Source organism: Rhodamnia argentea, chromosome 6 (genome assembly GCF_020921035.1).
Source record: "Rhodamnia argentea isolate NSW1041297 chromosome 6, ASM2092103v1, whole genome shotgun sequence".
Classification (NCBI taxonomy): domain Eukaryota; kingdom Viridiplantae; phylum Streptophyta; class Magnoliopsida; order Myrtales; family Myrtaceae; genus Rhodamnia; species Rhodamnia argentea.
In genome coordinates, this window is record NC_063155.1 from 7,754,985 (window position 1) to 7,780,004 (window position 25,020).

At 40.4% G+C, this 25,020-nt stretch overlaps 2 protein-coding genes across 4 annotated transcripts in view; one reads left to right on the forward strand and one right to left on the reverse strand.

Moving 5' to 3' along the window:
• Positions 1 to 444: 444 nt before the first annotated feature.
• Positions 445 to 4,219, reverse strand: LOC115744626 (PLASMODESMATA CALLOSE-BINDING PROTEIN 3-like). 2 transcript variants are annotated; one of them, XR_004015827.2, is made up of 5 exons: positions 3,997 to 4,219; positions 3,296 to 3,535; positions 3,158 to 3,191; positions 847 to 1,196; positions 445 to 724 (listed from the first exon to the last, which is right to left on the reverse strand). XR_004015827.2 is itself a non-coding variant. In XM_030679899.2 (4 exons), exons 1-4 carry the CDS (start codon positions 4,046 to 4,048, stop codon positions 899 to 901), a joined length of 624 nt encoding a protein of 207 aa, XP_030535759.1. In that variant the 5' UTR covers positions 4,049 to 4,219; the 3' UTR covers positions 445 to 898. The 2 variants fall into 2 exon arrangements, 1 of the variants encoding a protein (XP_030535759.1); XM_030679899.2 differs by having other exon boundaries at positions 445 to 1,196.
• Positions 4,220 to 7,799: 3,580 nt separating this feature from the next.
• Positions 7,800 to 25,020, forward strand: part of LOC115745823 (DExH-box ATP-dependent RNA helicase DExH14) — a 35,267-nt gene continuing 18,046 nt past the window's right edge. For both annotated transcript variants that reach the window (XM_030681444.2, XM_030681436.2), the window contains exons 1-27: positions 7,800 to 8,011; positions 8,092 to 8,153; positions 8,283 to 8,469; positions 8,851 to 9,292; positions 9,424 to 9,489; positions 10,686 to 10,790; positions 10,891 to 11,187; positions 11,727 to 11,843; positions 11,934 to 11,993; positions 12,435 to 12,506; positions 12,670 to 12,786; positions 12,868 to 13,029; positions 13,853 to 13,918; positions 14,011 to 14,163; positions 14,293 to 14,376; positions 14,703 to 14,777; positions 14,869 to 15,000; positions 15,087 to 15,152; positions 20,412 to 20,477; positions 20,561 to 20,683; positions 22,119 to 22,268; positions 22,715 to 22,927; positions 23,179 to 23,334; positions 23,424 to 23,648; positions 23,724 to 23,825; positions 24,285 to 24,365; positions 24,443 to 24,523. In XM_030681444.2, coding sequence (XP_030537304.1) covers positions 7,902 to 8,011; positions 8,092 to 8,153; positions 8,283 to 8,469; positions 8,851 to 9,292; positions 9,424 to 9,489; positions 10,686 to 10,790; positions 10,891 to 11,187; positions 11,727 to 11,843; positions 11,934 to 11,993; positions 12,435 to 12,506; positions 12,670 to 12,786; positions 12,868 to 13,029; positions 13,853 to 13,918; positions 14,011 to 14,163; positions 14,293 to 14,376; positions 14,703 to 14,777; positions 14,869 to 15,000; positions 15,087 to 15,152; positions 20,412 to 20,477; positions 20,561 to 20,683; positions 22,119 to 22,268; positions 22,715 to 22,927; positions 23,179 to 23,334; positions 23,424 to 23,648; positions 23,724 to 23,825; positions 24,285 to 24,365; positions 24,443 to 24,523 — 3,570 coding nt within the window. In that variant the 5' untranslated portion in view covers positions 7,800 to 7,901. The remainder of the gene's footprint in view (positions 8,012 to 8,091; positions 8,154 to 8,282; positions 8,470 to 8,850; positions 9,293 to 9,423; positions 9,490 to 10,685; positions 10,791 to 10,890; positions 11,188 to 11,726; positions 11,844 to 11,933; positions 11,994 to 12,434; positions 12,507 to 12,669; positions 12,787 to 12,867; positions 13,030 to 13,852; positions 13,919 to 14,010; positions 14,164 to 14,292; positions 14,377 to 14,702; positions 14,778 to 14,868; positions 15,001 to 15,086; positions 15,153 to 20,411; positions 20,478 to 20,560; positions 20,684 to 22,118; positions 22,269 to 22,714; positions 22,928 to 23,178; positions 23,335 to 23,423; positions 23,649 to 23,723; positions 23,826 to 24,284; positions 24,366 to 24,442; positions 24,524 to 25,020) is intronic.

Consider the following 25,020-nt stretch of genomic DNA (forward strand, 5'->3'; position numbering starts at 1 on the left):
AACCGAGGCTTGTTGGGACGTGATTCATACTCTCTTGCGATATGAAAGCACATGGGTCCCCTAAACATTATAGGGATTTTACGATTTAAACTTATAATTTTTTATCAGTAATTTGGATTTGTGCCCATGAATAGAATAACTCTTGCTATGTACTCTTTTTCACTTGTAATTGAATAATATAACCAAAAGTACAAAGTACTAATTACAGTAAAATCCTCCGCTGGACGTAACCCTAATTTAAAGATGAACCAGAATAAAATCTCGTATTTCAATTTTCTCTTTCTAGCTCGTTTCGCTTCACTATAATTGTGCGTCAATCCTAACAAAGCTAACTATAGTCGCTAATAATGTAGGGCTTGCGAAATCAATGTTCGGGATCGAACTCGGTCCACGAGCCGCAGCTCCGACCTCCGGGCAAGTATTTCTCAAACGCAAGGAAGGGGGAAAGGGAAATGGAATGGGTCCATCCAGGAACGACAGAACGATAAGCTGATACAGATAGTATGCTACAGCCTCACTTAGCCTAGGACTCAAAACCCGGAGATTTTTTAGCTCATACAGGACCCATATGAGCACAAGCCCGCAACTTTTCCAGGAATCCAAGGCCCTTCCCTTCTTTGGCTTTTTCCCATTTTCCCCCCGAGTAAGATAGGAAAGGAAGGACAGGAAACCCAGAAGAAAGAAAAGAAGTCCGGCAAAGGCTTTTGTCCTTAAACATGGAATCCTACAAAAAAGTAAAAAAGAAAACAGAGTAGTCACATGCACTGCATAGTCATACCCACATATGCACAAACCATGTGGAGTCTCACTCGTTTCTGACCCAAATCCCACCCCCTCCTACCCCACCTTTTGATCTTCACAGGCTCCACAGTTTCAAACCCCTTTTTGATCTTTTGATTCAGCTCCACAGTGGCATGAGCCCGGAAGAGGCCACAAGGGCGGCGAAGAAACAGAGCCAGCAGCTGCTGGAGAGCCTCCTGAGCCCGGCGTTGCTGACGTCGGTGTTGATGCCCGTCGGGCTCATGCCCGTGCCCCCTCCTCCTAGGACTCCCGTCGGGGTCGCCGTGTAGGGAGTGGCTGTGGTCGTTGGGGTGGTCCCAGTCCCCGTCGTGGGAGTGGTGGTGGACGGAGTGGTGGTGGATGGAGTGGTGGTGGACGGAGTGGTCGTGACAGGAGTCGTGGATGTGCCACTCGTGCTGGACCATCGAAAAACCAGGCGTGAGTGATCAAATGTTTCTCAAACTAAGTGTCCAAGAAGAGAGGAAGAGATTAAATAGAGAACAAGCAATACCAGCTCCATCAATCCATCAATCAAACCTCTTCGGGCAAGATTTACATGATGAAACGATCAGTGTCGCTAACTTCACGAACAGGTTTAAACAAAATCATCGTTTCAAAAGAACATGTCTTCCTCTTTCCTTAATCACATCTCTTGAAGACAAAAAAAAAATTCATGTCTAAGTCGAATTTAGCTACGATTTCAGATTAAGAAGTTGCAGTATGGCACTTCATTCCCTGATGTAATATACCAAGAATCACAATGAGCAGCACTGGTCCTGTGTAGAGACTAGTAATCATCTGGAGCCTTGCTCTTAAAATCAGAAGAAAAAGAAAAAAAGTTAAGGGGGATGAAAAAGCTGGCTCGAGCCATGTAAAATCAACTTTTTGTTTGGGCGAGTCATCGTGCACAGCTTTCTAGAGGCCTCTCAACCTAATAGTCAAAAAGCCGGCTCAAATCTCAAAACAATGGTCTGCAAAATGACTGAGCCTGATGGCTCGAGGCTCCTACAATCAGAGAGTCACAGTCATCGACACAATGGCCCTACCACAAATCAAAGTTGCATTAAAATTGGCTCCCTGCTTCTTTCTGTAGTTTCCATCTGCAAAAAAGCCTTGCTGCCCTGTGTTTTTGGACTATTCACAAATGGGCATTTGCTCTCTCTCTCCCTCAGGTGAATTCAAATTTTGGGTTAAAGATCGTCAAGCCCAATAATTGGGGTGCCTTTATCAAAAGTTTGGAATAAAGTGCCACCTCACAGAGTTGATGGATTCATATAAAGAGAGAAAAGATGATGAATGAATGACCCAACGGGTCAAGGAACATCACCGTGCATCAAATGACAAAAAGAGTACGGTTCATATTGGATCATGAATTCAAAAAAAAAAAATATTGGATCATGAAAAGATGAAAAAGAAGGGCAAAGCATCTGACAGAGAATTCGTATTCAAAGCTTCAAGAATCATCCCCGCGATCAAAGGCACATATGAAAGAGAAAGAACGCAGCTGATGTTGGATGTTCTTTAAAGTAAGCAGCAATATTTTTATAAGGACAAAACCAGGATACCCTTTCCATTTGAGAGAAGAATGATGCGGTAAAAAGAAAGGCTTTACAAACAAAACCAGACAAAAAATTGCAGCTCAAGGACAGATCACAGCTGTTGGTTGGTGACTTATTATTGACGATGGAATCTTAAGCTGACACCAGAATTTTCCAGATCTACTCTACAAGGCCGGATATTTTTACTAAGTGAATGGCATCTTTCTTGGACGGGAAGGGAACCCATGTTGCTGAGCTAGCTAATGAAGAACAGAGACGAATTTGAATCTAGCCTCAAGTATGCTGGAACAGCTAACCCTAGCCAGTGAAGTCTGATTCCAGTTCAAAAGTGGTTTTTGATTCCACATCTACATGAAATTGAAGAAAGTAAGTCGTGTTTAGGTTGTTCTAGTCGCCAGGAGAAAACCCAATCAGGTAAAAACTGCCAAAATTTTTTAGTGAACGAGTGTTTATGAGAAGGATAAAAGCTAACAATGGGGTTTCTCACTAGAAAAATATCAAAAGATCATCTTTTTCAGATGCAACTCATGAGATGAACCCGACGACCCTCCAAGAACACACATTTTCTTTTCCAATCTGTACAATCAGTGGCCCTATACGTATTAAACTGCAGAATGCAAGTTCCCAAGTTCCCCTGTTCTTGCTCTGTAGAGAAGATAGTGAAGATGATAAAGATGTCAGCGCTGACAACCTATGGATGCTCGACAAGTAAGGGTAGAAATCTACCATAAGGATTCGCAGTACGCTAATCCTTCAACCCACAAATTAAAGAAAGAAGGAAAAAATAACATGGCAACGCAAGTAAAGAGATGAAATACCTGGCACTAGAAGGGTAAACACAACCATTAGCACCTGCACAAAAACAAAGGCATAGTGAAGTGAATGTAGCTCGAGAGCGAGAGGGTCGAAAAAGTGAAGTGGGATGATTATAAGTGAACTGTGAGGGCTTGGCTTACTGGGGTCCGAGGTGGAGATAGAGGCGCTGCCGGCGAAGTCGCAGGTGCCCTGAGCCTGGCCCTTCTTCTGGAAGAAGCTGTTGACAGCGTAGGAACAGTGAGCCCTCACCGTGTTGGGCGAGTAACACGCCCCGGTCTGCTTTACCGGCGCACAGTCGGCTCCGGCTCCACAGGCGTAGTCCAGCGTCTTCTGCAGCGCCGCGTCGCCCAGCCCGTCCTTGCACACACACCAAGTGGCACCTAACACGCAGACACAGGGAACACACACAGAACCAGACATTAAAAAATCACCCATATCATCAAGAACAATGTGCGCAAAGAGCGCATCTTTCCCTTCTTCTGGGTCCTTCCTGGTTCTTCCTTGTTATGTGCTGAAGACACGAAAATGGGGTGGCAGAGAGGGAGGTTCAAGAACGAACAACGAGAAATATCCAAGAAGCGGACATTGTTATACAGGAGCAACTTCCGGGTCCTCGTTAGTTCTGCTAATAGGGCGCGTGGGTGGGGTACACTGAGCTTCAGGAGCAAGAACGAGGGGAGGCTTGGAGGGCGAAATGTGAGAGGACAGTGCACAAGGAACCAAGAAGAAACCGTTGGTTATGCACTAACTTCGACCCATGAGGTGCAAAACATGAAAGCAAGCTCAGATCTTTGAAGCGAGAGAATGAGAGAGAGAGATCAGAGGAAGAGAAAGTGCTTACAGGAGCGGCCAGTGAAGGCAAACATGAGAACCGCGAACAGGAGGAGAGCCATTTAAACTGTAGGCAGCTTCAAGAATGCAGAGATGGGCGGCCAAAGTTCCGCTCTTTCGCAGCTTCACAGAGAGAGAAAGAGAGATAATGTTGGAGGAGGGAGGAGGAGGGGGAGGGTGGTGGTGGGATGGAAGCAGTGGAGCGTTGCTTTCTGTCTTGTCTCTCTCCTTGTACTCTCTGTTTTCCGCTGTTCTGTTTTTTTTTTTTTTTTACAGTCTTCGTTTTCTTTTTTGATTTTAAATTCGAATTTTAATCTCTTGATGGAAAGCTTGGGAGGCGCGCATGGCGACACTCCTCCGCCGCAAATCAACTTTTAAGCAGAAGTTGATTTCTCTATTTATCCTCAAATGCATAAGTTGATTTCTCTACTTCTACTCTAAATTGACTTTTGATCAAATTAATTCGTTTGGTAAATGTTAAAAATTTCTACTTTTTAAACATTATTAACAAAATCTTCGACGGCCGACGGGCGGAGGTCGGTGTGGTCGAAAAAGTGATTCTAAAATTGAGAAGTACAAAATTTTTACTTTTCCAAGTTGGCCAAAAATCTTGTCAGAAATTGAAAATTCTACCATAAATTAAAAGTCCTATTATAAGTCAATTTTTTTACCAAACGAATTTTTACTTATCAAATGGATTTCTATGCCTGATTGACTTCTTGACCGAGAATCTAGAAGCCGAAGTGTTATTATGCCGCTCCTTGGCTTTCATCGGGAGTTGCGAGTGTCGGAGTGCGTTGGCGGAAGCTGTCTGGTCTCTCCACCCACAAAAGAAGAAGGAACAAAAAGAGAGCTTCCTAAAAATAGTGGGGCTTCAGTCGGGCCTAGGGAACAGGCCTTGCATTGGTCGGGCCTAAGACTCTTGTCCAATGGCCTTCTTCATGTTTTGTCCGATCACTCATTCATTTTCTAGGCCCATCATAGCTTGTTCGTAGCAAAAAGGGGAAAGTGACGCGTACGATCTACGAATTTTAGCTCAACGTGAAATACAATTTTTGAAGTTTTAATTGGTTGAAATTTAGCCCCATGTGTAGTGTGTTCCTTTCACTTTTAGTTTATTCAACATGGTCCCTAAACTTTTGGTACATGTTTAAAAATTCATGCACCGTATTGAGCAAATCAAAAGTTCAAAGACGGCGCCGCACGTTAAGCCAAAGTTTAGAAACTATTTGTGTAATCATCCCTATATGTTCGTCCACCCTCGACCCGAGACTGGTTTGATCTCCTCCTTCCCTTTCTCTCTCTACCGGTTCAACGATGGTTGCCTGCTCCGCCATTAAGCTCCGGCCCTCCATGGCCCCGACATCTTCCTTGTGGGGTCGATCCAAAGCAAGCAAATCGTCGACCACCGTGATCGAAGCTCGAGTTTTCCTTGTCATGGCTGAACCACAACGGAAGATAAACAGCACATTAAACGCTCGGTAGTTATATGATTCAAGAAGGGGGAAATTACAAAAGAAAAAGTCATAAATCTATTGCATTTGTATCAATCTAGTTCTAAATCTTCCAATTGAACCAATTTAGTCCTAAACCTTCAGTTCGAATTTAACAGAAATTCTAGAGAATGTTTGCTATCTTGAAATTTTTTTGTCTTTGCTGGATGATAAAGAGAAAAAAAAAATGCGTCTCAAGTCACATTGCTTATTCTACTAGATCTTATGGAGCCTATTTAGCAATAGTAATTAATGGTTGCTGTTTTAAGGTTAATCTATTTACCTGTCTACATAATATGTTTCCTTGTTTACTAATAAATCGACCGATAAGCTTCATCAAGAGAGAGAAACGGCTTGGATCACTAGCTAAGGCCCCTAAATGACTCTTAGTGATAAATGAGGTAGGGGTGCGTAAACAGTCATGAGGTTTTGCATTGATATCAATTCAGTCTATTTGGTCAATTTTGATAATAAAAAAAAAGATCGCTAATATGGATGTTGGCAATGCCACTTAAGGCAGCAAGTGATGACGTGAACATTATTTTAATAATTATTTTTTTTTCGAAATTTTGGGTTTGGCTAGCAAGGGCCGGTCGGTCGGCCCTCGCCGGATCGGGGCGAGGACCACCTCGTCCGGGGCCATTGCGGCCTCATTGGCCTTGGGTGACCGCCTTCACGGCCGGTGAGGGTTACCGAGGGCCCTCGTCGGCCAAACTCTAAGTTAAAAAAAAAGGAAAAAATAATCAAAATATCAATTTTAAAAAGTATAATTAAAAAATTAAAATTATTAAAAAATTTCTATGTCAGAACCAACCATCCTATGTGGCATCGCCGGTATCCAACTTAGCGATTTCGGGCCAAAATTAACCGGATAACTTGAATTGGTACCAATGCAAAAAGATTTATGACTAAATTTATTTAATTGAAAGGTTTATGATTGAATTGATACCAATGTAATATGTTTAAGACTTTTTTAGTACTTTTCACTTGTGAAAGGTAAAATCAATTTTTGGTCAAAATGGTAAAATCATTTGAAAATCCTAATTTTCGCTTTTTTTTTTAAGTGAACAATTTAACAAATATTGAAAACAATCCATTTTATTGTTAACAAAAATGAACCAATGAGAAATACTTTCATCGTTCACGAACACTTTTAGATATGAATTGTTATCGATAATGAAAACATAAATTTCGCAGATCGATTATTTCAAGCGATACAAATCACCATTTTCATGAAAGTATTTTCTTAAATCATTTATTTTTTGCGAAACAAACGGACTCTTTTATTCATTTTACACTCTATCACAAGACACATCACAAATCCAAGCGTCGATAAGATAAATAATAGAAACTCTAAATGTTGAATATGTTGACAATAAGTGATTTATTTTCAAAATTAGGAAAATTAGTGGAAGCTGGAGTGCAATAGAAAGACATCCCAAGACTCCCAACTGTTTTTCTCTTCCCAATTTGGACTTCACGTAAGAGGCTCAAGTTATGTACTCGGGCGAATAGTTCTCGGATGTTCTCGATTCTACTCGAGACCCGACCCGTTTTTATGTTTCGGTAAAAAAAAACAAACAACAACTTACGATATGAAAATGGCACTATTTTACTACAAAAAGCAAATGCTAGTCAAGTGTTCATGTTGCCTTGTCTTCGTATTGAGAATCTGGTTTGATTCTCAATATAAAAAAAATCAGTTTTTTTTATCCCTCCGAAAGAGATAGCTGGTCCAGCTTAAAAATGGCGTTGGCTGAACAGTACACGAAACCGGATACCGAATTGGTCCCGAGCCATTTCTAGGTTTAAGCGATGTAGCATCGATATTTTTCGGGAGCTTCGTATCGTGTTTGACACTCTTCGACATGTGATCAAGTGGTGGTCGGCGCTCTAAATATGCTAGTGACACTAGAGTCCAAGCATTCGATACGCCATTTTGACATGCACGTGATCAATTTTAAGTATTTTCGATAAATTGGCGATAAAAAAAATATATACTTAAGTCATATACATCGTGAATCTTTAATAAAAGAAAAAGAAAATCATCGTTGAAATTTTTATTCATGCATGATAAATTATGTGTTCCGACATATCGAACTTCCTTATTTGTTAAGAAAGCACGTGTCGCGTGTCGATACGTGTCGTGTCGTATCGTATCGTGTCTTTGGTACATTGGATTTATGGAATCAGAAATCAAACTTGCTCGCCCAAAAGCCGGGCGTAAACCGATAGGTACGGGTGGATTCGGTATTCCGGATTTTTTAATTGCCATAACTTGGTACCCAAGATCGGCCTCCGTCAGAGTCAAGCGGCCTTCTTCATTGTTGGGTCCAAAGCTATATAGGGAATGCCACACTCTCATTCCCCGTCCGTTTTATCTCTTGCTCGCTCTGTGTCGTCGCTGAAGTAGAAGAAGAAGATGCTGGTTCAGCTCCCTCGCCTCACGAGCTCTCTCAGAGAGCCTTTCGACGCCGATCAGGCCTACCTCCAACGCAGGATCGTCCTCCGGAACCGCCGCAAGCCTCACAAGTAAAGCGCAAAAGAATAAAAAATGAAATTTTGATCGCCGAGTGTTTTGTTTCTTAGCAATTGGAATTCTGTTGCCTCAGCTCTGCGGATTCGGTGGAGGAGTCGGAGCTCGCGCGTAGGATCGTTTATCGGTGGGAGGAAGGTGCGCGTTTTCAGCTGGGCCTGAACTCGATGTGGATCGGACTCGCGCATGCTGTTTTCGGGTTCTTGCTTTTGTTTTGTTTTTTTTTTTCTGTTTGATCTGTCTTTTATCGTGCCGTTTGCGTTGCAGCTTCTGCAGAAGTGAGGCAAGCGTACAGGCAGTTCATTGGCGCTGTGGTGGAGCTGGTGGATAGAGAGGTGACCTCGGAAGAGTTTCGTGAGGTGGCTGTGGGAGTGTATAGTCTTTTCGGAGAGCAGTCGGGTGGTGAGTTTATAGAGGATGAGGAGGAGGCAAAGCGGAGAATTGCGGAGAAAAAGTAATCTTGTTAGCCTTTTCCTTTCTTACCTGCATTTCCGCATAGTGCGGTAATTTGAGAAATGCCACGAGAGTTTTTAGCGGGCTCTGTATTTTTTATCGCAATGGCGATGCTGTAGCTATAGCACATTTATTTTTGGGCATTTTGTGATAGTGTCAGCCGAAAATTCTTTATTGGGGTGGGGTGGGGTGGGGTTGGGTTGGGTTGGGTTGGGGGGGGTGGGGGGGGTACCATAGAAGATGAATACAAAGTGAGAGTTCATTTCATAATCTTTGTTCACTTGGACAGGAGCTTGACAATGATTGGGTTTCCAATCCTGTTTTTGAGGGGAATATCTAAGTAGGTGTGGTTTTAATATAAAATTTTGGATATTTTCTACAGGGGAGAACTGCAGAAACTTGTTGGCCGGGCAGTTTCGGAGACGTGCCTGCAGAAAGTTGCTTATCAGGCTCAGAGGCTCTCGGGCTTACAGCCAAGAGACCATAGGGCTGTGGCAGAAACAAATGGAGATATCAATGACGTCGAATTTGGTGCTGACCTTGCATTTCATCCTCCATCGCGTTTTCTGGTTGACGTGTCTGTGGAGCATGGTGAATTACTTGATGAGGAGGTCTCTACTTCTTTCTCATCTGTTCATGATATATGGCAAGATGAGGGAGACTACAAATATAGTCACACTGCCGGTGGTGGCAGAAACTACGATTTAAGTTGGTTGAGAGATGCATGTGATGGTATAGTGAAGGGCAATAATTCATCACTTTCTAGGGATGAACTGGCCATGGCTATTTGTCGAGTGCTTGATTCAGATAAACCTGGTGAGGAGGTAAGAGTTTTAGTCAGTTTTCTGTCACATTTAGTTATTGTAACTTTGGAATCTGTTGGCCTGTAGTCTGACAAATTAGACGGAAAATCTCAATCTGTTTTTTTTCCTCTCTTTCTTTTGGGTTGGTGAAGATTGCAGGTGATTTGTTGGATCTCGTTGGGGATACTGCATTTGAAACCGTTCAAGATGTCGTACTGGTCAGAAGTCGACTCTTTGTCAAGCCTTTTTTTTTATTTTATATGTATTAAATTGGTGGTTTCTTTTCTTTGTTTCTGTTGTAATAACAAATGCAATTAATCTAGTCTCTTACCATCATTTTGCAATGTCATGTAGAATAGCTACGTCTGCTCCGCTTTTCATGTCTTAAAACTAATCTGTCTAGAGTGTGAACTTTCTTACAAGCGCTCTGTGTGGGTTGTTGATTCTTAGTAAATGTAGTGCATGATTTTTTGAATGCCTTATCCTATGTATATCCGAAGATGCATTTTTGGCTTAATGCATCCTGTGATGTTACTTTTGAGGCACGGGTCATGAATGATGGGTAACGTAATTTTTCTCGAGTATGTCCTGTCTTGAAAACATGAATTTCTACGTTCTCGAGGTCATCAATACTGTGCCATATTCGCAGGTTCGATCTTTTAAACAGGTTTCTTGTTGAATGTTAACTTATGAATCATTAATATTTGTTGTTCGAAGGCAACCACTGAAGTTACTAGGGAAAGATTCTTTGGCATGTGGTGAGCTGTTGCGTGAACTAAAAAACCATTGTTAGTTACTGTCATAAAATAGTTTCAACATTAGGTCTTCATGAGATTGATGGTTTCGTGATGAGGTATTTGGGTTTATGATAATAATTATAAAATTTGTCCACCCGAGCCTAAACTAGGATCCTCTGCAATTGGAAGGAGAAAAAGAAAAGAGAGAACAGTTGCCAGCAAATTGTTTGCAAGTACTACTGCAATCTGTATTATAGCCTGGTAAATGTAAAAGAAATAAAGTCATATGTTGCTTATTCTGAGTAGAACCGTGGGATGTATATTGAAAACCCAATGCATTGTAGAACTGATCTTTCGAGTCATGATTGAGTTGAACAAAATAGCCAAGTGATGGTATTTCGCTAAAATATTTGGACAACTCCACATGGTAATTAGGTTCCTTACATCTCATAAGTGTATTTGTTAGGGATAATCATCTATGGGACTGATTTTCTAAATTCTGGCAGCACCACCTAAGTCAGTCATCTTCATAATTTCTTGATTTATGGTATTCTGATTTACTCTTGTACTTTTGCATAGAACCATTTTCTTTGGACAAATGAAATTTTATGCTCCTGTTTATTTCTTTTTCTTTCTCTTGGAGTATATTAACCACTAAGAGTCTTTAATCCTGTCAGCATCGAGAGGAACTTGTTGATGCGATACGTCATGGCTTGTTGGTTTTGAAGTCTGATAAAACAGCTTCAAATGCACAAGCACGGGTGCCAACTTATGGTACTCAGGTAATTCCCTGCGTCTACTGGTTTGACAATATTATACTGATTGGATAATTGGCTACAAGGTTCATCGCATGCTTGCTTTTTTGTTTCCCCTTTCTCTAAGGTGACGGTGCAAACAGAATCTGAACGGCAAATTGACAAACTTCGGCGCAAGGAGGAAAAGCGACATAAGCGTGGATCAGACTATGTGTCTGAAACTGGCTTATCAGCTGCAAGTTTTTCCTCTTTACTCCAAGCTAGTGAGAAGAAAAATCCTTTTGACGATCTTATTGGAACTGGCCAACACTTGCTGCCTGTTCGTGAACTTCCTCAAGGAACTATTAGGAAACATCATAGGGGATATGAAGAAGTCATTATTCCACCAACGCCCACGGCAGAAATGAAATTGGGTGAAAAGCTGGTATCTTCTTCACTGCCAAATTACTTTTGCCTTTATCACATGATAGGTTAACTGTTAATATTAAAAAGTAACATTCAGCTTCTTGGCATCACTGGAACAGTCAACATGTCTGGAAATGTTTTCATAATGTAGATCAAGCATGTTCTTACACTTCCTCTTGCACATAAGCTGTATCTAACATGTGAAACATAGGATCTAAATGTAACCATATTAGAAACAACGGGAGGACGAATGTGAATAACATGTTAATGACCACAAGAGAGAGTGCGAAGATTCCAAACAATCTTGGTCACTCACTGTTCCTGACAGCTTAAGCTTTTGTGAGAAACAATGTTCTAACAACACCAATGAAGAAAGAAAGAAAAATAAGAGTCTTTTTGTATGGATACACATCCTTCCTCTTGTGAAATGCTGAGCTATCGTGAATGTACTTTGTGCATGGTTCTGATTGGGAAGTTGGGTTGCATTCTTTGCTTATCATGTTTGCCATTTGCTTATTTATTCTCTTACTGCACTTTTTCATTCTTATTCTGCATCAGATTGAAATTAAGGAACTAGATGACTTAGCCCAAGCCGCTTTTCATGGCTATAAAAGCCTCAATCGTATTCAGAGCCGGATATTTCACACTGTTTATTATACAAACGAAAACATATTGGTGAGAATTTTATTCTAGTGGAGCTTTAACAATTGTATGTCCAAAGCCATTCACCAAGTATTCTCTGATTTTATTTCTATATACTTGCAGGTTTGCGCTCCGACAGGGGCTGGAAAAACAAACATAGCTATGATTGCTATTTTGCACGAGGTATGCATGTTTGATACCCTAAACTTTTGAGTGGGAGTGAAGTTGTTGATCATATCATTAGTCCCAAATCATCGCTTATGGCCTTAGATTAAATTTTCTTTGTCAGTTTATATTGAAAAGATCACCTAGTTGTCATATCATAAGATGGCACTTGAAGCCAGACTCTGCTTGTGACCAATCATGACCTTACTATGAGTTTATCATATCATAGTATGGCACTTGAAGCCAGACTCTGCTTGTGACCAATCATGACCTTATTATGAGTTTATTATGGCATGTGCATGCCTTGGTTTATCTTGTATTTTCCTGTTTGTTTTTCCTCTTAGAGTAAAAACTTTGATTGGATTTGTTTAGTGGCTAGCGTAGATCTTATGCAGGACAAAAGTCTAATCTAGAGATGCAATTGGAAATGGACCTTAGTTCCTTGATGATCTTTGGCAGGTTGGCCAGCACTTTAGGGATGGTTACTTGCATAAGGACGAGTTCAAGATTGTTTATGTTGCTCCAATGAAGGCAAGAGCTGCCGTTGCTCCATTATATTTTCACATGCATTCCCTTTGAGACTCTTGCAATTGCAATGATTCGGTTGCTAAGGCACAGATTTTACACTTTTCAGTAATGAGTTGTCCTTGATTGGCCTTGGCCCTCTAGTTGATGTGTTCTCCTCCTTTGTTAGGCATTGGCTGCTGAGGTCACATCAACATTTAGTAATCGTTTGGCTCCCCTTAATGTTACTGTGAGGGAACTTACTGGAGACATGCAACTTTCCAGATATGAACTTGATGAAACTCAGGTTATGGGTTCTCTCTTGTGTGCATCTCTTTGGTAGCATGTCTATGAACAACATTGGCTTGACTGTTAGGCTTATCATCAGATGATAGTAACTACACCGGAGAAATGGGATGTTATTACACGCAAGAGCAGTGACATGTCGCTTTCTATGCTGGTGAAGCTCTTGATTATTGATGAAGTGCATCTGTTGAATGATGATAGAGGCCCTGTAATAGAAGCACTGGTTGCTAGGACTCTTCGCCAGGTACATTCTAAAGCACTGTCATTACTTTTTGGCTGACAATAGGAACTGAATTAGCAATGAAGTGATAGAATAATTAAATATTAAGTCACGCCTTCATCTAACAGCTTAAACTTTTAGAACAATTGGCTAGCGATAGTCACCGCAAAATCTCACATGGTATCGGGCAGGAGGTCTTGAGTTCAAATCTTTCCATGCCCCATTTACCTCCCTAATTAAATATTTTCACGCTTAGTATTAGACAAAAAGACCAGATGAGAAGCGTGAGTAATAACCATGCCTTCATCTAGCAACTTAAGCTTTTAGAACAGTTGATAGTGGTCCCATAAAATCTCACATGAAGAATTAGAATGTTGAATGAAGTTTTACTTTCTGTCTCGTGGAAAAATTTGGTATGGGGACAAAGTACTTCAACGACTCTAAAGTGATTGAATTGGAGGAAGTATGTAAATTAAAAATGCAGACATAAAGTACAGTTCTGTTTTCCTTAGTACCTTTTATGAGCATATGTAAATTATTCCGACTTGATTAGAGTTTTATGTTGTATGAAATGCATATGTATCTTTCACTTTGAAGGCACGTAATCATTAATATCGTCACAGTACAGAGTTTAGGTTCAAGGAACTTAATACCGTATCTTTAGTTGTCTCGTCTTCTGAGTACATAAGTGCTGAACCTTTTTGGTAGCAGAGGAGTTTTTGTTCGCTGTAAATTGCAATCGAACATCATGCACTTTTTAATTCACTCCATTAGATGGATTTTTAAGACACAGTTTGCTTCTTCCAAATATGTACCTGGATATGATTGAATCTGACTACTGTGGCAGGTGGAATCAACACAATCAATGATTCGCATTGTGGGCCTTTCAGCTACCCTACCTAATTATTTCGAGGTGTCATATATGAATAAATTTGTTAGACTTTGCTTGTTGAGTTCTCTATCTTTGAGGTTTCTTAGCAAATAGTCTCTTTCTTCACTGTCCAGGTTGCTGAATTTCTGAAAGTGAATGCGCAGAAGGGGTTGTTCTTCTTTGATTCTAGCTACCGTCCTGTGCCTCTTGCTCAACAGTACATTGGTATTAGTGAGCACAACTACTTAGCTCGCACTGAGTTGTTGAATGAGATATGCTACAAGAAGGTATTCTCTATTTACCCATCTATATAATTTTCCTTATTAAATACTTATTCTCCTGAAATATGTGATTTAGGGGAGATCCTTAAATGGTATTTTTGGTGGTTTCAGTTCAGCTGATGCTTTTAATGTCAGGTTGTTGATTCACTAAAGCAAGGTAATCAGGCAATGGTATTTGTGCATTCACGGAAGGACACTGCAAAAACAGCAGAGAAGTTGGTAAGGCTATTGTAAGAGTGAGATTTGTCCGTTTCATTGACTGAGTATAAATGGATTGTTCCAGTAAATAGTACTTCTGGCTTACGTGTAAATGTTTACTTCAGCTGCTTAGGATATTTCTGCCTTTAGGCCATAGCTATGTTTCAATCTCTGGAGGAAAAATGGATTTTCTGCAGTTGTCTCCCATTTAATCCCCAATTTTGCGGCAATTAGCACATGTAGCTTGTGCATAAATCTGATTGCTGCAAAAACATCATTGTGTGCCTAGTCATCCTATGCATTTTCCATTGTTTATTTTTTGGTCAGCATTTTCCATTGTTGAGTAGGTTGAACTTGCGCGAAAGAATGACGAGCTGGATCTCTTTAGGAATGATGATCATCCTCAATTTTCATCAGTCAAGGTAAGGTGCAAATTATCTTAGTTGATTGGTACTCTTAAGGTATTAGTCATGTTTGTTCACAAATCACATTCTAGTACTTTATCCTTTTTAGAGGGAAGTCCACAAGTCCAGAAACAAAGATCTTGTTCAACTTTTTGAAGCTGGTGTTGGTGTCCATCATGCTGGAATGCTACGTTCTGACAGAGGGCTGACTGAGCGCCTCTTCTCTGATGGATTATTGAAGGTCGAGTATCCAACTTGTAGTGTAATATTCTCGAGTTGCACAGTTATGGTTACTATCTTCTGAGATTCTGCCATTTGCTGTTTTAGGTGCTTGTTTGCACTGCCACTTTGGCGTGGGGAGTAAATCTTCCAGCCCATACAGTTGTCATAAAGGTTGACTTCCAATTCTTTAGTTCCTATAGTTGTATCCTAGGAATTTTGTTTGCTGTCTGTAGAAATTGATATAGAACAAAAGAGGAGAGCCTAAAAACTGATTAGGGTCTTTACACTTCTCACTTTTATAATGACCATAATAACGCTCTCAATGTTAATGACTATAATAACCCTCTCACACTTTAACACTCCCCCTCAAGCTGGAGCACACATATCAAGCATGCCCAGCTTGTTACAAATATACTCAGCCCCGATATTCCTTACAGGCTTGGTGAAAATATCAGCTTATTGCTCATTGGTCCTTATATATTCCCTAAAGACTTGGTGAAAATATCAGCTAATTGCTCACTAGTCCTAACATGACTAGTAAAAATAATTCCAGCCTGAAGCTTCTCACGGACAAAGTGACAATCAACTTCAATATGCTTGGTACGCAATATTGGATTTGAAGCGATATGGATAGCTACCCGATTATCGCACCACAACTCCATTGGTGTAGGATCCTTGAATCCAAGTTCAACTAATAATTGATGCTCCAAACTAACTCACAGGTAGCTTGAGCCATGGCTCTGTATTCCGATTCGCGACTGGATCTAGCCGCAATACTTTGTTTCTTACTCTTCCAAGATATTAGGTTTCCTCCCACAGAGGTGCAGTAACCCGATGTAGACCTCCTATTTGTAGGAGACCCAGCCCAATTCGAATCTGAAAATGCTTCCACCCTTTTGTGATCATGATCCTTATGCAAGAGACCACAACCTGGAACTTTCTTCAAGTATCTCAAAATTTTGACTATTGCATACCAATGACAGGTACGGGGAAAGACATAAACCGACTCACAACACTCACATGAAAGGAAATATCATGTCAAGTGATAGTCGGATAATTTAACTTTCCAACAAGTCTTCGATATTTTTCTGGATCATCTAATAGCTCACCGTCCTTTGCCATCAATTTCGAGCTGGCTTCCTTTGGTGTATCTAGTGGTTTAGCTCCTAGCATACCTATCTTTGTAAGCAAATCGAAAACATACTTGCGTTGTGAGATATGAATACCTTTCTTTGCTTGTGCCACTTCGATACCCAAAACATATTTAAGTCATCCCAAATCCCTTGTTTGAAACCGCCATTGCAAATGCGGTTTCAACTCATCAATCCCTATAGAATCATCTCCAGTTATGACAATATCATCCACATAAACTACAAGAAATAACCGACTAGCTCCAGAAACATGGTAAAACATAGAATGATCTCCACCGCATCTAAACAGTTGAAACCGCAATACCACCTTAGTAAACCTTCCAAATCGGGCTCTAGGAGACTGCTTCAAACCATATAAAGATTTCTTCAAACGGCAAACATGACCAAACTCCCCCTTAGCAACAAACTTGGTGGTTGCTCCATATACCCCTCTTCACGTAAATCACCATAAAGGAAGGCATTTTTAATATCAAGTTGAAAAAGAGGCCAACAAGCAGAAGTAACTAAAGAAAGTAAAAGGCGGACGGAGGTCATCTTAGCCACTGGAAAGTAAATATCACTATAATTGACCCCATAGACACGTGCATAACCTTTAGCAACCAATCTGGCCTTGAGGCGAGCAAGAGAACCGTTAGGATTATCCTTGATAGTAAACACCCATTTACATCCAATAGCAGTCCGCCCGGGTAGAGGAACAAGATACCAAGTGTGCCAAAAGTTCCTCTTCCATAGTTGTCCTTTAGCCTAGACTAGATAATGCTTTAGCAACAGTTTTAAGAATAGGATGTGTATTAATGGTGACCAGACGAGCCCGAAAAGAGGCGGACAAACTAGAATAGGAGACAAATTGTGCAATAGGGTGTTAGGTACAACTACGAACTCATTTACGATGTGCAATAGGGATATCAAGATCAATGTGTGATAGGCTTACCTCGGACTCGAAGGACGAAGAAGACAAAACAGGTGGAGGTACGTTTGCGGGGGCTCCACATGTTGACAAGGACGTCGAGTGTATATATGCTGGACTGGTGGAGGAATTGGTGGAGAATCCGAAATGGATTTCACAATAACATATGTAAAAGAATCATCATCCACCGTAGGAGGCTCCATTGGTTCATCAGAGTAAACCATAGATTCAAAGAAGGAAACATCGGTTGTGGTAAAATACTTATGCAAAGAAGGGCAATAACAATGATAACCCTTATGTGTATGAGAATACCCCACAAAAATGCATTTAAGAGACCGAGGGTCTAGTATGGAAAGCCTTGGGACGATGATCACGAATATAAGATACACGAAAAATATATGAGGTGGTAAATGAAACAAGGATTCGGAAGGAAAAACAAGAGAGTGTGGAGTTGCACCCTTAAGAATAGAGGACGGCATGTGGTTGATAAGATAACATGCAATCATAACAGCGTTAGCTCGAAAGGATTTCTCTACCTTCATTTCAAACATTAATGATCAACCAACTTCTAACAAGTGGCGGTTCTTCCTTTCGGCGACACCATTTTGTCGTGGTGTATCCGAATGAGAAGATTGATGAAGGATGCCTCGTTAAGCCGTGAACTTCAAAAAACGATAAAAAAAATATTCTGTCATTATCGCTTTGAAGAATACGAACAGGAATCGTAAGGTAAGAACTAGTATTGAAAGCGGGTCTCCTTTCGAAGCGTTTGCCGGTAACCAAAGCGTATCGTTCTCGCAACCACTTTGGTACCTTGCTTATAGCTTTTGTAGGTTATGCAATAGAAGGGCTCTTGAGAGCGCCCGCTTTCGAAAATGAATGGATCGGAAGGGGGCTGGATTCTATTTCCTGGCCGGGCGGGAGGTGGAGGCCATCGGAGAAGATAGCTCTCTCGGTAAGGAAGAGAGGAAAAAGGTGCTGTCATCTATCTCGACCAGTTTCCGAAGGCGTTGGAAATCCAGAACGGCTTAGAGAATCACTGGCGCTAGCATGACCTTCGTTTCGCCAACAAAGAAGTCATCCTTGACGATTTGCCATTCCTTACCTGTCGAGCCACCTCTCTTCGCCATTTGAAGTACTACCTCTGCCTTCCCTTTATATGACATACCCAGGTGTCATCCTTTCCTATCAGTAAGAAAAAATCATTACCAATCAAATAAAAGTCCTATCCTTGTAAAGAATGAAACTGAGCATCTAATTTCTTTAAACTTTCCAAGGAGTGGTGGCCTAAACGACAATGGATTTGATGTGGGGAAGCCGCAGAACAAGCAACACCGGTAGTATCATCAAATAAGTATAGCCCCGCTAACACATGTCCTTTATCAATCGTCTTCCTCGTCTTCAAATCTTGGAAAACACAGGAATCATGATAGGGGGTTACAAAACTGTCATATGTTTTGGTAAGATGACTGACAGACATAAGGTTAAATGGAAAGCTTGGGAGATACATGACTGAAGATAAAGACATGGACGATGTTAGGGGAACTGTGCCTATCCCCTTTACTTTGGATGGGGAACCATCAGCTAATGTAACAGTGGACATAGACTTGTGAAAGTCAGAAAAGACACCTGAAACTCCAGTCATATGGTCGGTAGCACCTAAATCAATGACCCAGGGGCGAGAGGCAGAAGAAAGATACGCTGTTGCATTACCTGTTTGGACAAAAGTAGCTGTGGAATAGGACTGTGAAACCGGCTGAGAAATCTGGAACTGATTGTATCTACCAAATTCCTCCTCCGTCATTCTGATCACCTTTCCTCCTTTAGAAGACTGCGAAGAGGTATCAGACTCTACTCCATTGGCTACATTAGCTGCAGCCTGTTGAGGGGGCCTTCTATGAGGCTTATAACAGAATTTCTGAATGTGTCCAAGTATTACCCCGTGTCACTAAAAGTATTACTAAATGAGGGTGGTTTGCCTCTACCAAAACCACGACCACCATCACCAATTCGGTCGCCACTACGACCTCGACCACTACCGCGATTTCCTTGGGCTGCCAAGGCTGAGCTATCACCCGTAGAGAATGCATCCTGGGGCCCTCAAGACACGAGCAATGTCTCAGTGAGTGAAGTCATCTTATCTCCTCCAAGTATTTGGGAACGGACTGCATCATACTTTGGTCCTAGTCCTCTCCACTTTATGACGATATTGTTTCTGGAGCAAATAACAATTTATGCTACTCAAGCACTTTGTTCTTCTATGTTCTGAGCATTATGGGTCACGGGGTAGCTTTCTTCATTTTCTGCTGTCTAAAGCATTGCCCATAGAGTGAAATGTTCAAGAAATCCTTCTGGCTTTGTTACTAAGCATAAGTGCATTTTAGGCCAAAGATGATAGGTTTTCTGTCCTTGGGTTCACTGCTGGTGCAAACATTCAAAGTCCATGTTCAAAGATTGTCATACCAATGTATAGATCCTGTGTGCTTTGCATCAAGATGGGATCGGAAGAGATATCCAACTATTTCATTTAACACAACAGAGGATGATTCTTCTTCAGTAATACATGTTAGAGCTTCTACTATAAAACCATGCTTTCTTTCTAAGTTTTAGTAAGTCAGCAGTGGCATCACGATTCTGATTATATTGGAGCTGGATGTCTGGAGTTCGATTTCTCATACTTCCCATGGGTCTCCTTTCTTTTTTCGACATGGTTTTGACATAAACCTTAATCCACTCGTATCGACCGTGACGCTTCAAGCTTTGGTCGTGCTGTCATCATTTGTGTGAGGGAGAGTGTTGTGTGTATGTGTGTGGGCGTGCGTGCACACTTACCATTTTCTAACATTTTAAGCTTTTAAGACATAGGCTCTTGGTTTCACACTCAACTTTAGAATGGTAAAAAAGCTGAAAATAATGAATTGGAGTCTCTCCAAGTTCCGGCTTTGCCTAATTTATAGTAAGTTTACATACTTAAGCTTTAGGCCAAACTACTAGCTTACGTGTGAGGAGTGTAGAGCATTTTGATAGTAAACCACCCTAAGCTTTTCATAAGATGGCAATGGCTCACAATTCTACAACACGTCAATAGTATTTCTGAAAATTGTAATCATTTTAGAATCGACCTGGAGGTTCATATTGGCATTTTCTTTAGTGGTTGGTAGTTTCAAATTTCTGTTTTTGGTTCTTTAAATGTAACTATTTCATTTTTTCCCTCCATTCAAAGCCTCAAGAAAAGTTTTTCAACTAATTAGTAAAACGAAAAAATGGCTGCCTTCTGGTTTTACGCTTGCATTACAGCTCCTCTTTGCAGGTAAAAATTTTTGTATGACATTATTTTACTTTGCTTGAGCCTATATTTGGTGTTTATCCCAGGGAACCCAATTATATGACCCAAAAGCTGGTGGTTGGAAAGATTTGGGCATGCTTGACGTGATGCAAGTAAGATCCAAATTGCCACATGTTAAGTATGGAATACACCTGATTCTACAATTTGATTTTGCTGTCTGAAATTATTACTTCAGATCTTTGGACGTGCTGGGAGGCCTCAGTTTGATAAAAGCGGTGAAGGAATCATAATTACATCTCATGACAAATTATCATACTATCTTCGGCTGCTGACAAGTCAGCTTCCCATAGAAAGTCAGGTACGTTGTACTAATGTTTGACTTGATTTCTTGAACAATTTATAGTTTTGTCCTTGTCAAGGTTGTCATCATTTACTTTCTACTCACTGGACGCCGTCAGTTAAACTGCCTTGCTGTTTGTCTCTATCTCCCTTTCCCTCTCCCTTTGAGAGATAGAGTGGGTGGATACCGTGCAATAAATCAGGTGGAAAAGAATGGAAAAGGAACATCTGTATCTCCCACGCTAATATGTAGACAGGATTATTTGTTGAGTTTATGGTCTTATCTAATCATGCAACTTAAGGTAGGTTACTTCTAGTTGAGTTAGTTACTAAGTCACATCATGTTTTGTGCTTGACGAGCAAGCTCTTCAATTCAAACTTGAAAGGAGCAAGATCAGTCAAGTGCCTGGGTTAAACTTGGAAGGTTTTTCTTGAATATTTGGAGTTAATGCGGTGCATCTGACTGGTAAAAGCTATCGTTGTTTATGATATATTGTTCTGCACGACTAATTGGTAGGTAATACACCAAAGTGGGTTTATAGTTTGCATAGCTTTTGTAATAGTGATCATCATCTCCATGGCCTATTTGACAAGATCGATTGATAGACCTACGAGATGCTGCAAGTTTAGGCATACGCAACCTAACATCGTTACGAGATATACTTACCCATAATTAGTTAAAAATGCTCCCCGTGTGGATACTTCTTAAACAAAAAAAAAAAATTGCCAAAATAAATGGCTTGATTTCTTCTCTGTGCAAGCATTTTTTTGCACGTTGCTGGCTATACTCGACTGTCTTCGCCTATAATGATATTAATTTGTTAAGTTTTGTCTTGACAGATTGATTGATATAACTATGAGCAAGTTTAGGCATTTGCAACCCAACAATGTTATTAGATACACTTACCCATAATTAGTTTAAAATGCTCCCTGTGTGAATAGTTATTGAAGATTAAAAATGCCAACATAGATGGTTTGATTTCTTCTCTGTGCAACCAAATTTTTGCGCATTGCTGGCTATACCTGACTGTGTTGCCTTATAACGATATTAATTATGTTAAGTCTTGTCTTGCTCCTTTCCTTTTGGGCCTGAATTCTTGTTGCGTTGGAAGGCTCCTAAAATGATTTTCCAGATCTGCCACTGCCCTAGAGAGTTTGGAATGGAGCAGATTTTTTTTCGAGTAGATCCTGTCATCTATTGTTGAAATTACTCTCTTGGGTTTGCCTTATTCTTTGTCATGGCTTTCTTTATAATTTGAGTTGTACCCCAATGATGGTTGGTGCCACAATTTATACTCCAATCACTGCGGACAAGAACTTTACTGGTGGGAGAAAAAGGGAGGGGGGGAGATTACAAAGTTCTGCTAGAAATTTCATGAATGTTGCCATCCGCCACCTGCTTTTGGCATTGGTTGATGTGCCTTCTTTACTAATGCTTGTGTCTTTTTTTGCAGTTTATTAGCTCTCTGAAGGATAACCTAAATGCAGAGGTGGCTCTTGGTACTGTGACTAATGTTAAGGAAGCATGTGGGTGGCTTCGATATACCTATCTTGCAGTGAGAATGAGGTTGAACCCTCTGGCTTATGGGATTGGATGGGAAGAGGTATTTTTAAGATTTTAGTAAATCTATTTGATATCTCAGGCTCTTAAAGACTGTTCTTTGGTACTTTGTTTTTCCTTTTAAAGAGAGTCAGCTTTGTGATAAGAACTGTGAATGATGTATTTTGCCTTTCAGTTGAGGTTAACATTTGCTTTACCCACTACGTAGTGGAGACATATCCAAAATTCTACTTCTTCCGCTCCCTTCTTTAGAGAAGTAAGAATCGTGGTAGCATGCTGATTGGTTTGCTTGAGCAGTTGAGAATTTAGTTCAGCTTCAAGTCTGAAGAATTATGATACACAGGACTATATTATGCCTGCAATAATATTTCTCAGTAATGCAGTTAAAAAAAAAGTGCAAAACTTAGTAGTAACATCAAATTCCTGTAAATAAAAGGCCATTCTGATGACTTGGATTATTAGAAATAAGTTGTTTTACTTGGCCACCAGGTTGTTGCAGATCCTTCTTTAATGTCAAAGCAAAGGGCTCTTGTGACAGATGCTGCTCGTGCACTTGACAGAGCAAAAATGATGCGGTTTGATGAGAAAAGTGGCAATTTTTACTGTACTGAGCTTGGCCGTATTGCAAGCCATTTTTACATCCAATATTCTAGTGTTGAAACGTACAACGAAATGATGCGACGCCATATGAATGAGAGTGAGGTTAGTGATGATGAATTATTACTTTTGTTGAAATACTTCAATGTTTACACAGAGATAGGGAGCTATCATGACCTTGCGATGGGATTTCAAATGATTAATCATCTAAAATGACTGGCAATCTGGTTATCTTGCTCGGGCTTTCATCTGATGTTGTACTTATGGTGTTTGTATCTTTTTGGATATTTTAATTTTTAACTGGCCATAAGTTGTAAGTCTTGCATGGTGGGGTTGCCTCTTTGTTGGCTTTGTAGGTCATTAACATGGTTGCCCATTCTTCTGAATTTGAGAACATTGTCGTGCGAGAGGAAGAGCAGAATGAACTTGAAATGTTGGCACGCACATTGTGCCCACTTGAAGTAAAAGGAGGTCCTTCAAACAAACATGGGAAGATATCCATCCTTATTCAGGTTCTCCCTTTTGTCTCTTCTGGCTCTTACTTTATTATAATCTTAGTGACTTGTTTTGATGACTAATTTTTGGATTGTGAAATTTGCAGTTGTACATATCTCGTGGCTGGATTGATACATTTTCATTGGTTTCTGACGCTGCATATATAAGTGCAAGTCTGGCCCGTATCATGCGTGCTTTGTTTGAGATTTGTTTGCGCAGAGGCTGGAGTGAGATGTCTCTTTTCTTGTTGGAATATTGCAAGGCTGTGGATCGCCAAATTTGGCCCCATCAACATCCTCTCAGACAGTTTGACAAAGATCTTTCTCTAGAGGTCTGTATAACTGTTGCCAGACTCTCCACTGTAGTGATTCTTTACACAGTCTGATAAAATATTGATTTTTGGTAGGTCTTGCGGAAGCTTGAAGAACGGGGTGCTGACTTAGATCACCTTCTGGAGATGGATGAAAAGGATATTGGAGTCCTGATTCGCTATGGGCCTGGGGGGAGGGTATAACTTTTGTGGATATAGTATATGTTAAGGATTATTGATTCCCATCCTATCAAACATTCTTAGGTCCTCATTGATGACTCGATGAAATACTGAAACTAAAACATGGGCACATAACAAGATTAAGCATGTTTAATAACACTAACTAGTTAACTTAAAACACACTTAATGTGTCAGTTAAGGAATGGGATGCTTAATTGATATGATGGAAAAGTGATCAATGGAAATATAATCTCGCCAATTATATGTCAAAACCTGCTAATATTATTCAATGTTTGGTAAGAAACTAGTAACATTCGGTGTCTATTTTCGACTATCATCAAACAAAACTTTACTTCCATTTTCAGCACTTAATGTTGTCCCTTAAATTTAGAGCTTAAACCTTTCAGTACTTATCTTTGGGTTTTATCGTACAAGCCCTTAGTGCAACCTCTTCTATTTCAATTGTGTTTTGGACAGTTAATCAAGCAATATCTGGGTTACTTTCCAGCGATACAATTATCGGCAACTGTTAGTCCAATAACCAGAACCGTTTTGAAGGTATTGCAGGATACCATTTGTGCATCATTTGATGGTTTTGGGAAAGCAATGCTGACCTAGTTGCATTTTCTACTCAGGTGGATTTGCTTATTACACCAGACTTCACTTGGAAAGAACGATTTCATGGTCAAGCAGAACGTTGGTGGATCCTTGTCGAGGTTCTGACTTAAAAGCAGGCCACCTCTTTTAGTATATGTTTGGTAACATTGTTTTGGGATGGTCCCTATCAGTGTTTGCTTGGTGAAGTTCTGTTTGGGCAGTAATATCTGTGAAGTTCACCACTGAAATTTCTTTTGTCGTAGTACATGCTTTTTCGGCTGGTTTTGTGCAAAATGGAAGTACATCATTCTGTTGTTAGTGAATATATGATGTTGAGAGGAAAAAAAAAAAAAAACAAAGCGAATGCTTGGTTAGGTCAATATGACCCCAAGCTATCTATTTATAATAAAGCCAGAAGGCCAAAAATTAGATAGAAGTCCTCTGGTAGTAGACTGAAGTTGTCCTCCAAAAAACAGCCAAATCAGATCAAGGGAAGGCAAAAATCAATTTTTTCTAGGGTCTCGGAAACCTGAAAAAAAATCAATAATTCTGATTTTTCCTAAAGAATCTGGAAAAATAAAAATGGTGGTCCACGAATTGCAGTACTTTGGTCTTC

Excerpts from the sequence above, each read along its gene's own strand:
- LOC115744626 (XM_030679899.2), bottom strand. The coding sequence starts at position 4,048 with ATGGCTCTCCTCCTGTTCGCGGTTCTCATGTTTGCCTTCACTGGCCGC. Across the intron at positions 3,536-3,996 it reads TGCCTTCACTGGCCGCTCCT|GTGCCACTTGGTGTGTGTGC; the intron begins GTAAGCACTTTC and ends TCTGCGTGTTAG. Across the intron at positions 3,192-3,295 it reads TATCTCCACCTCGGACCCCA|GTGCTAATGGTTGTGTTTAC; the intron begins GTAAGCCAAGCC and ends GTTTTTGTGCAG.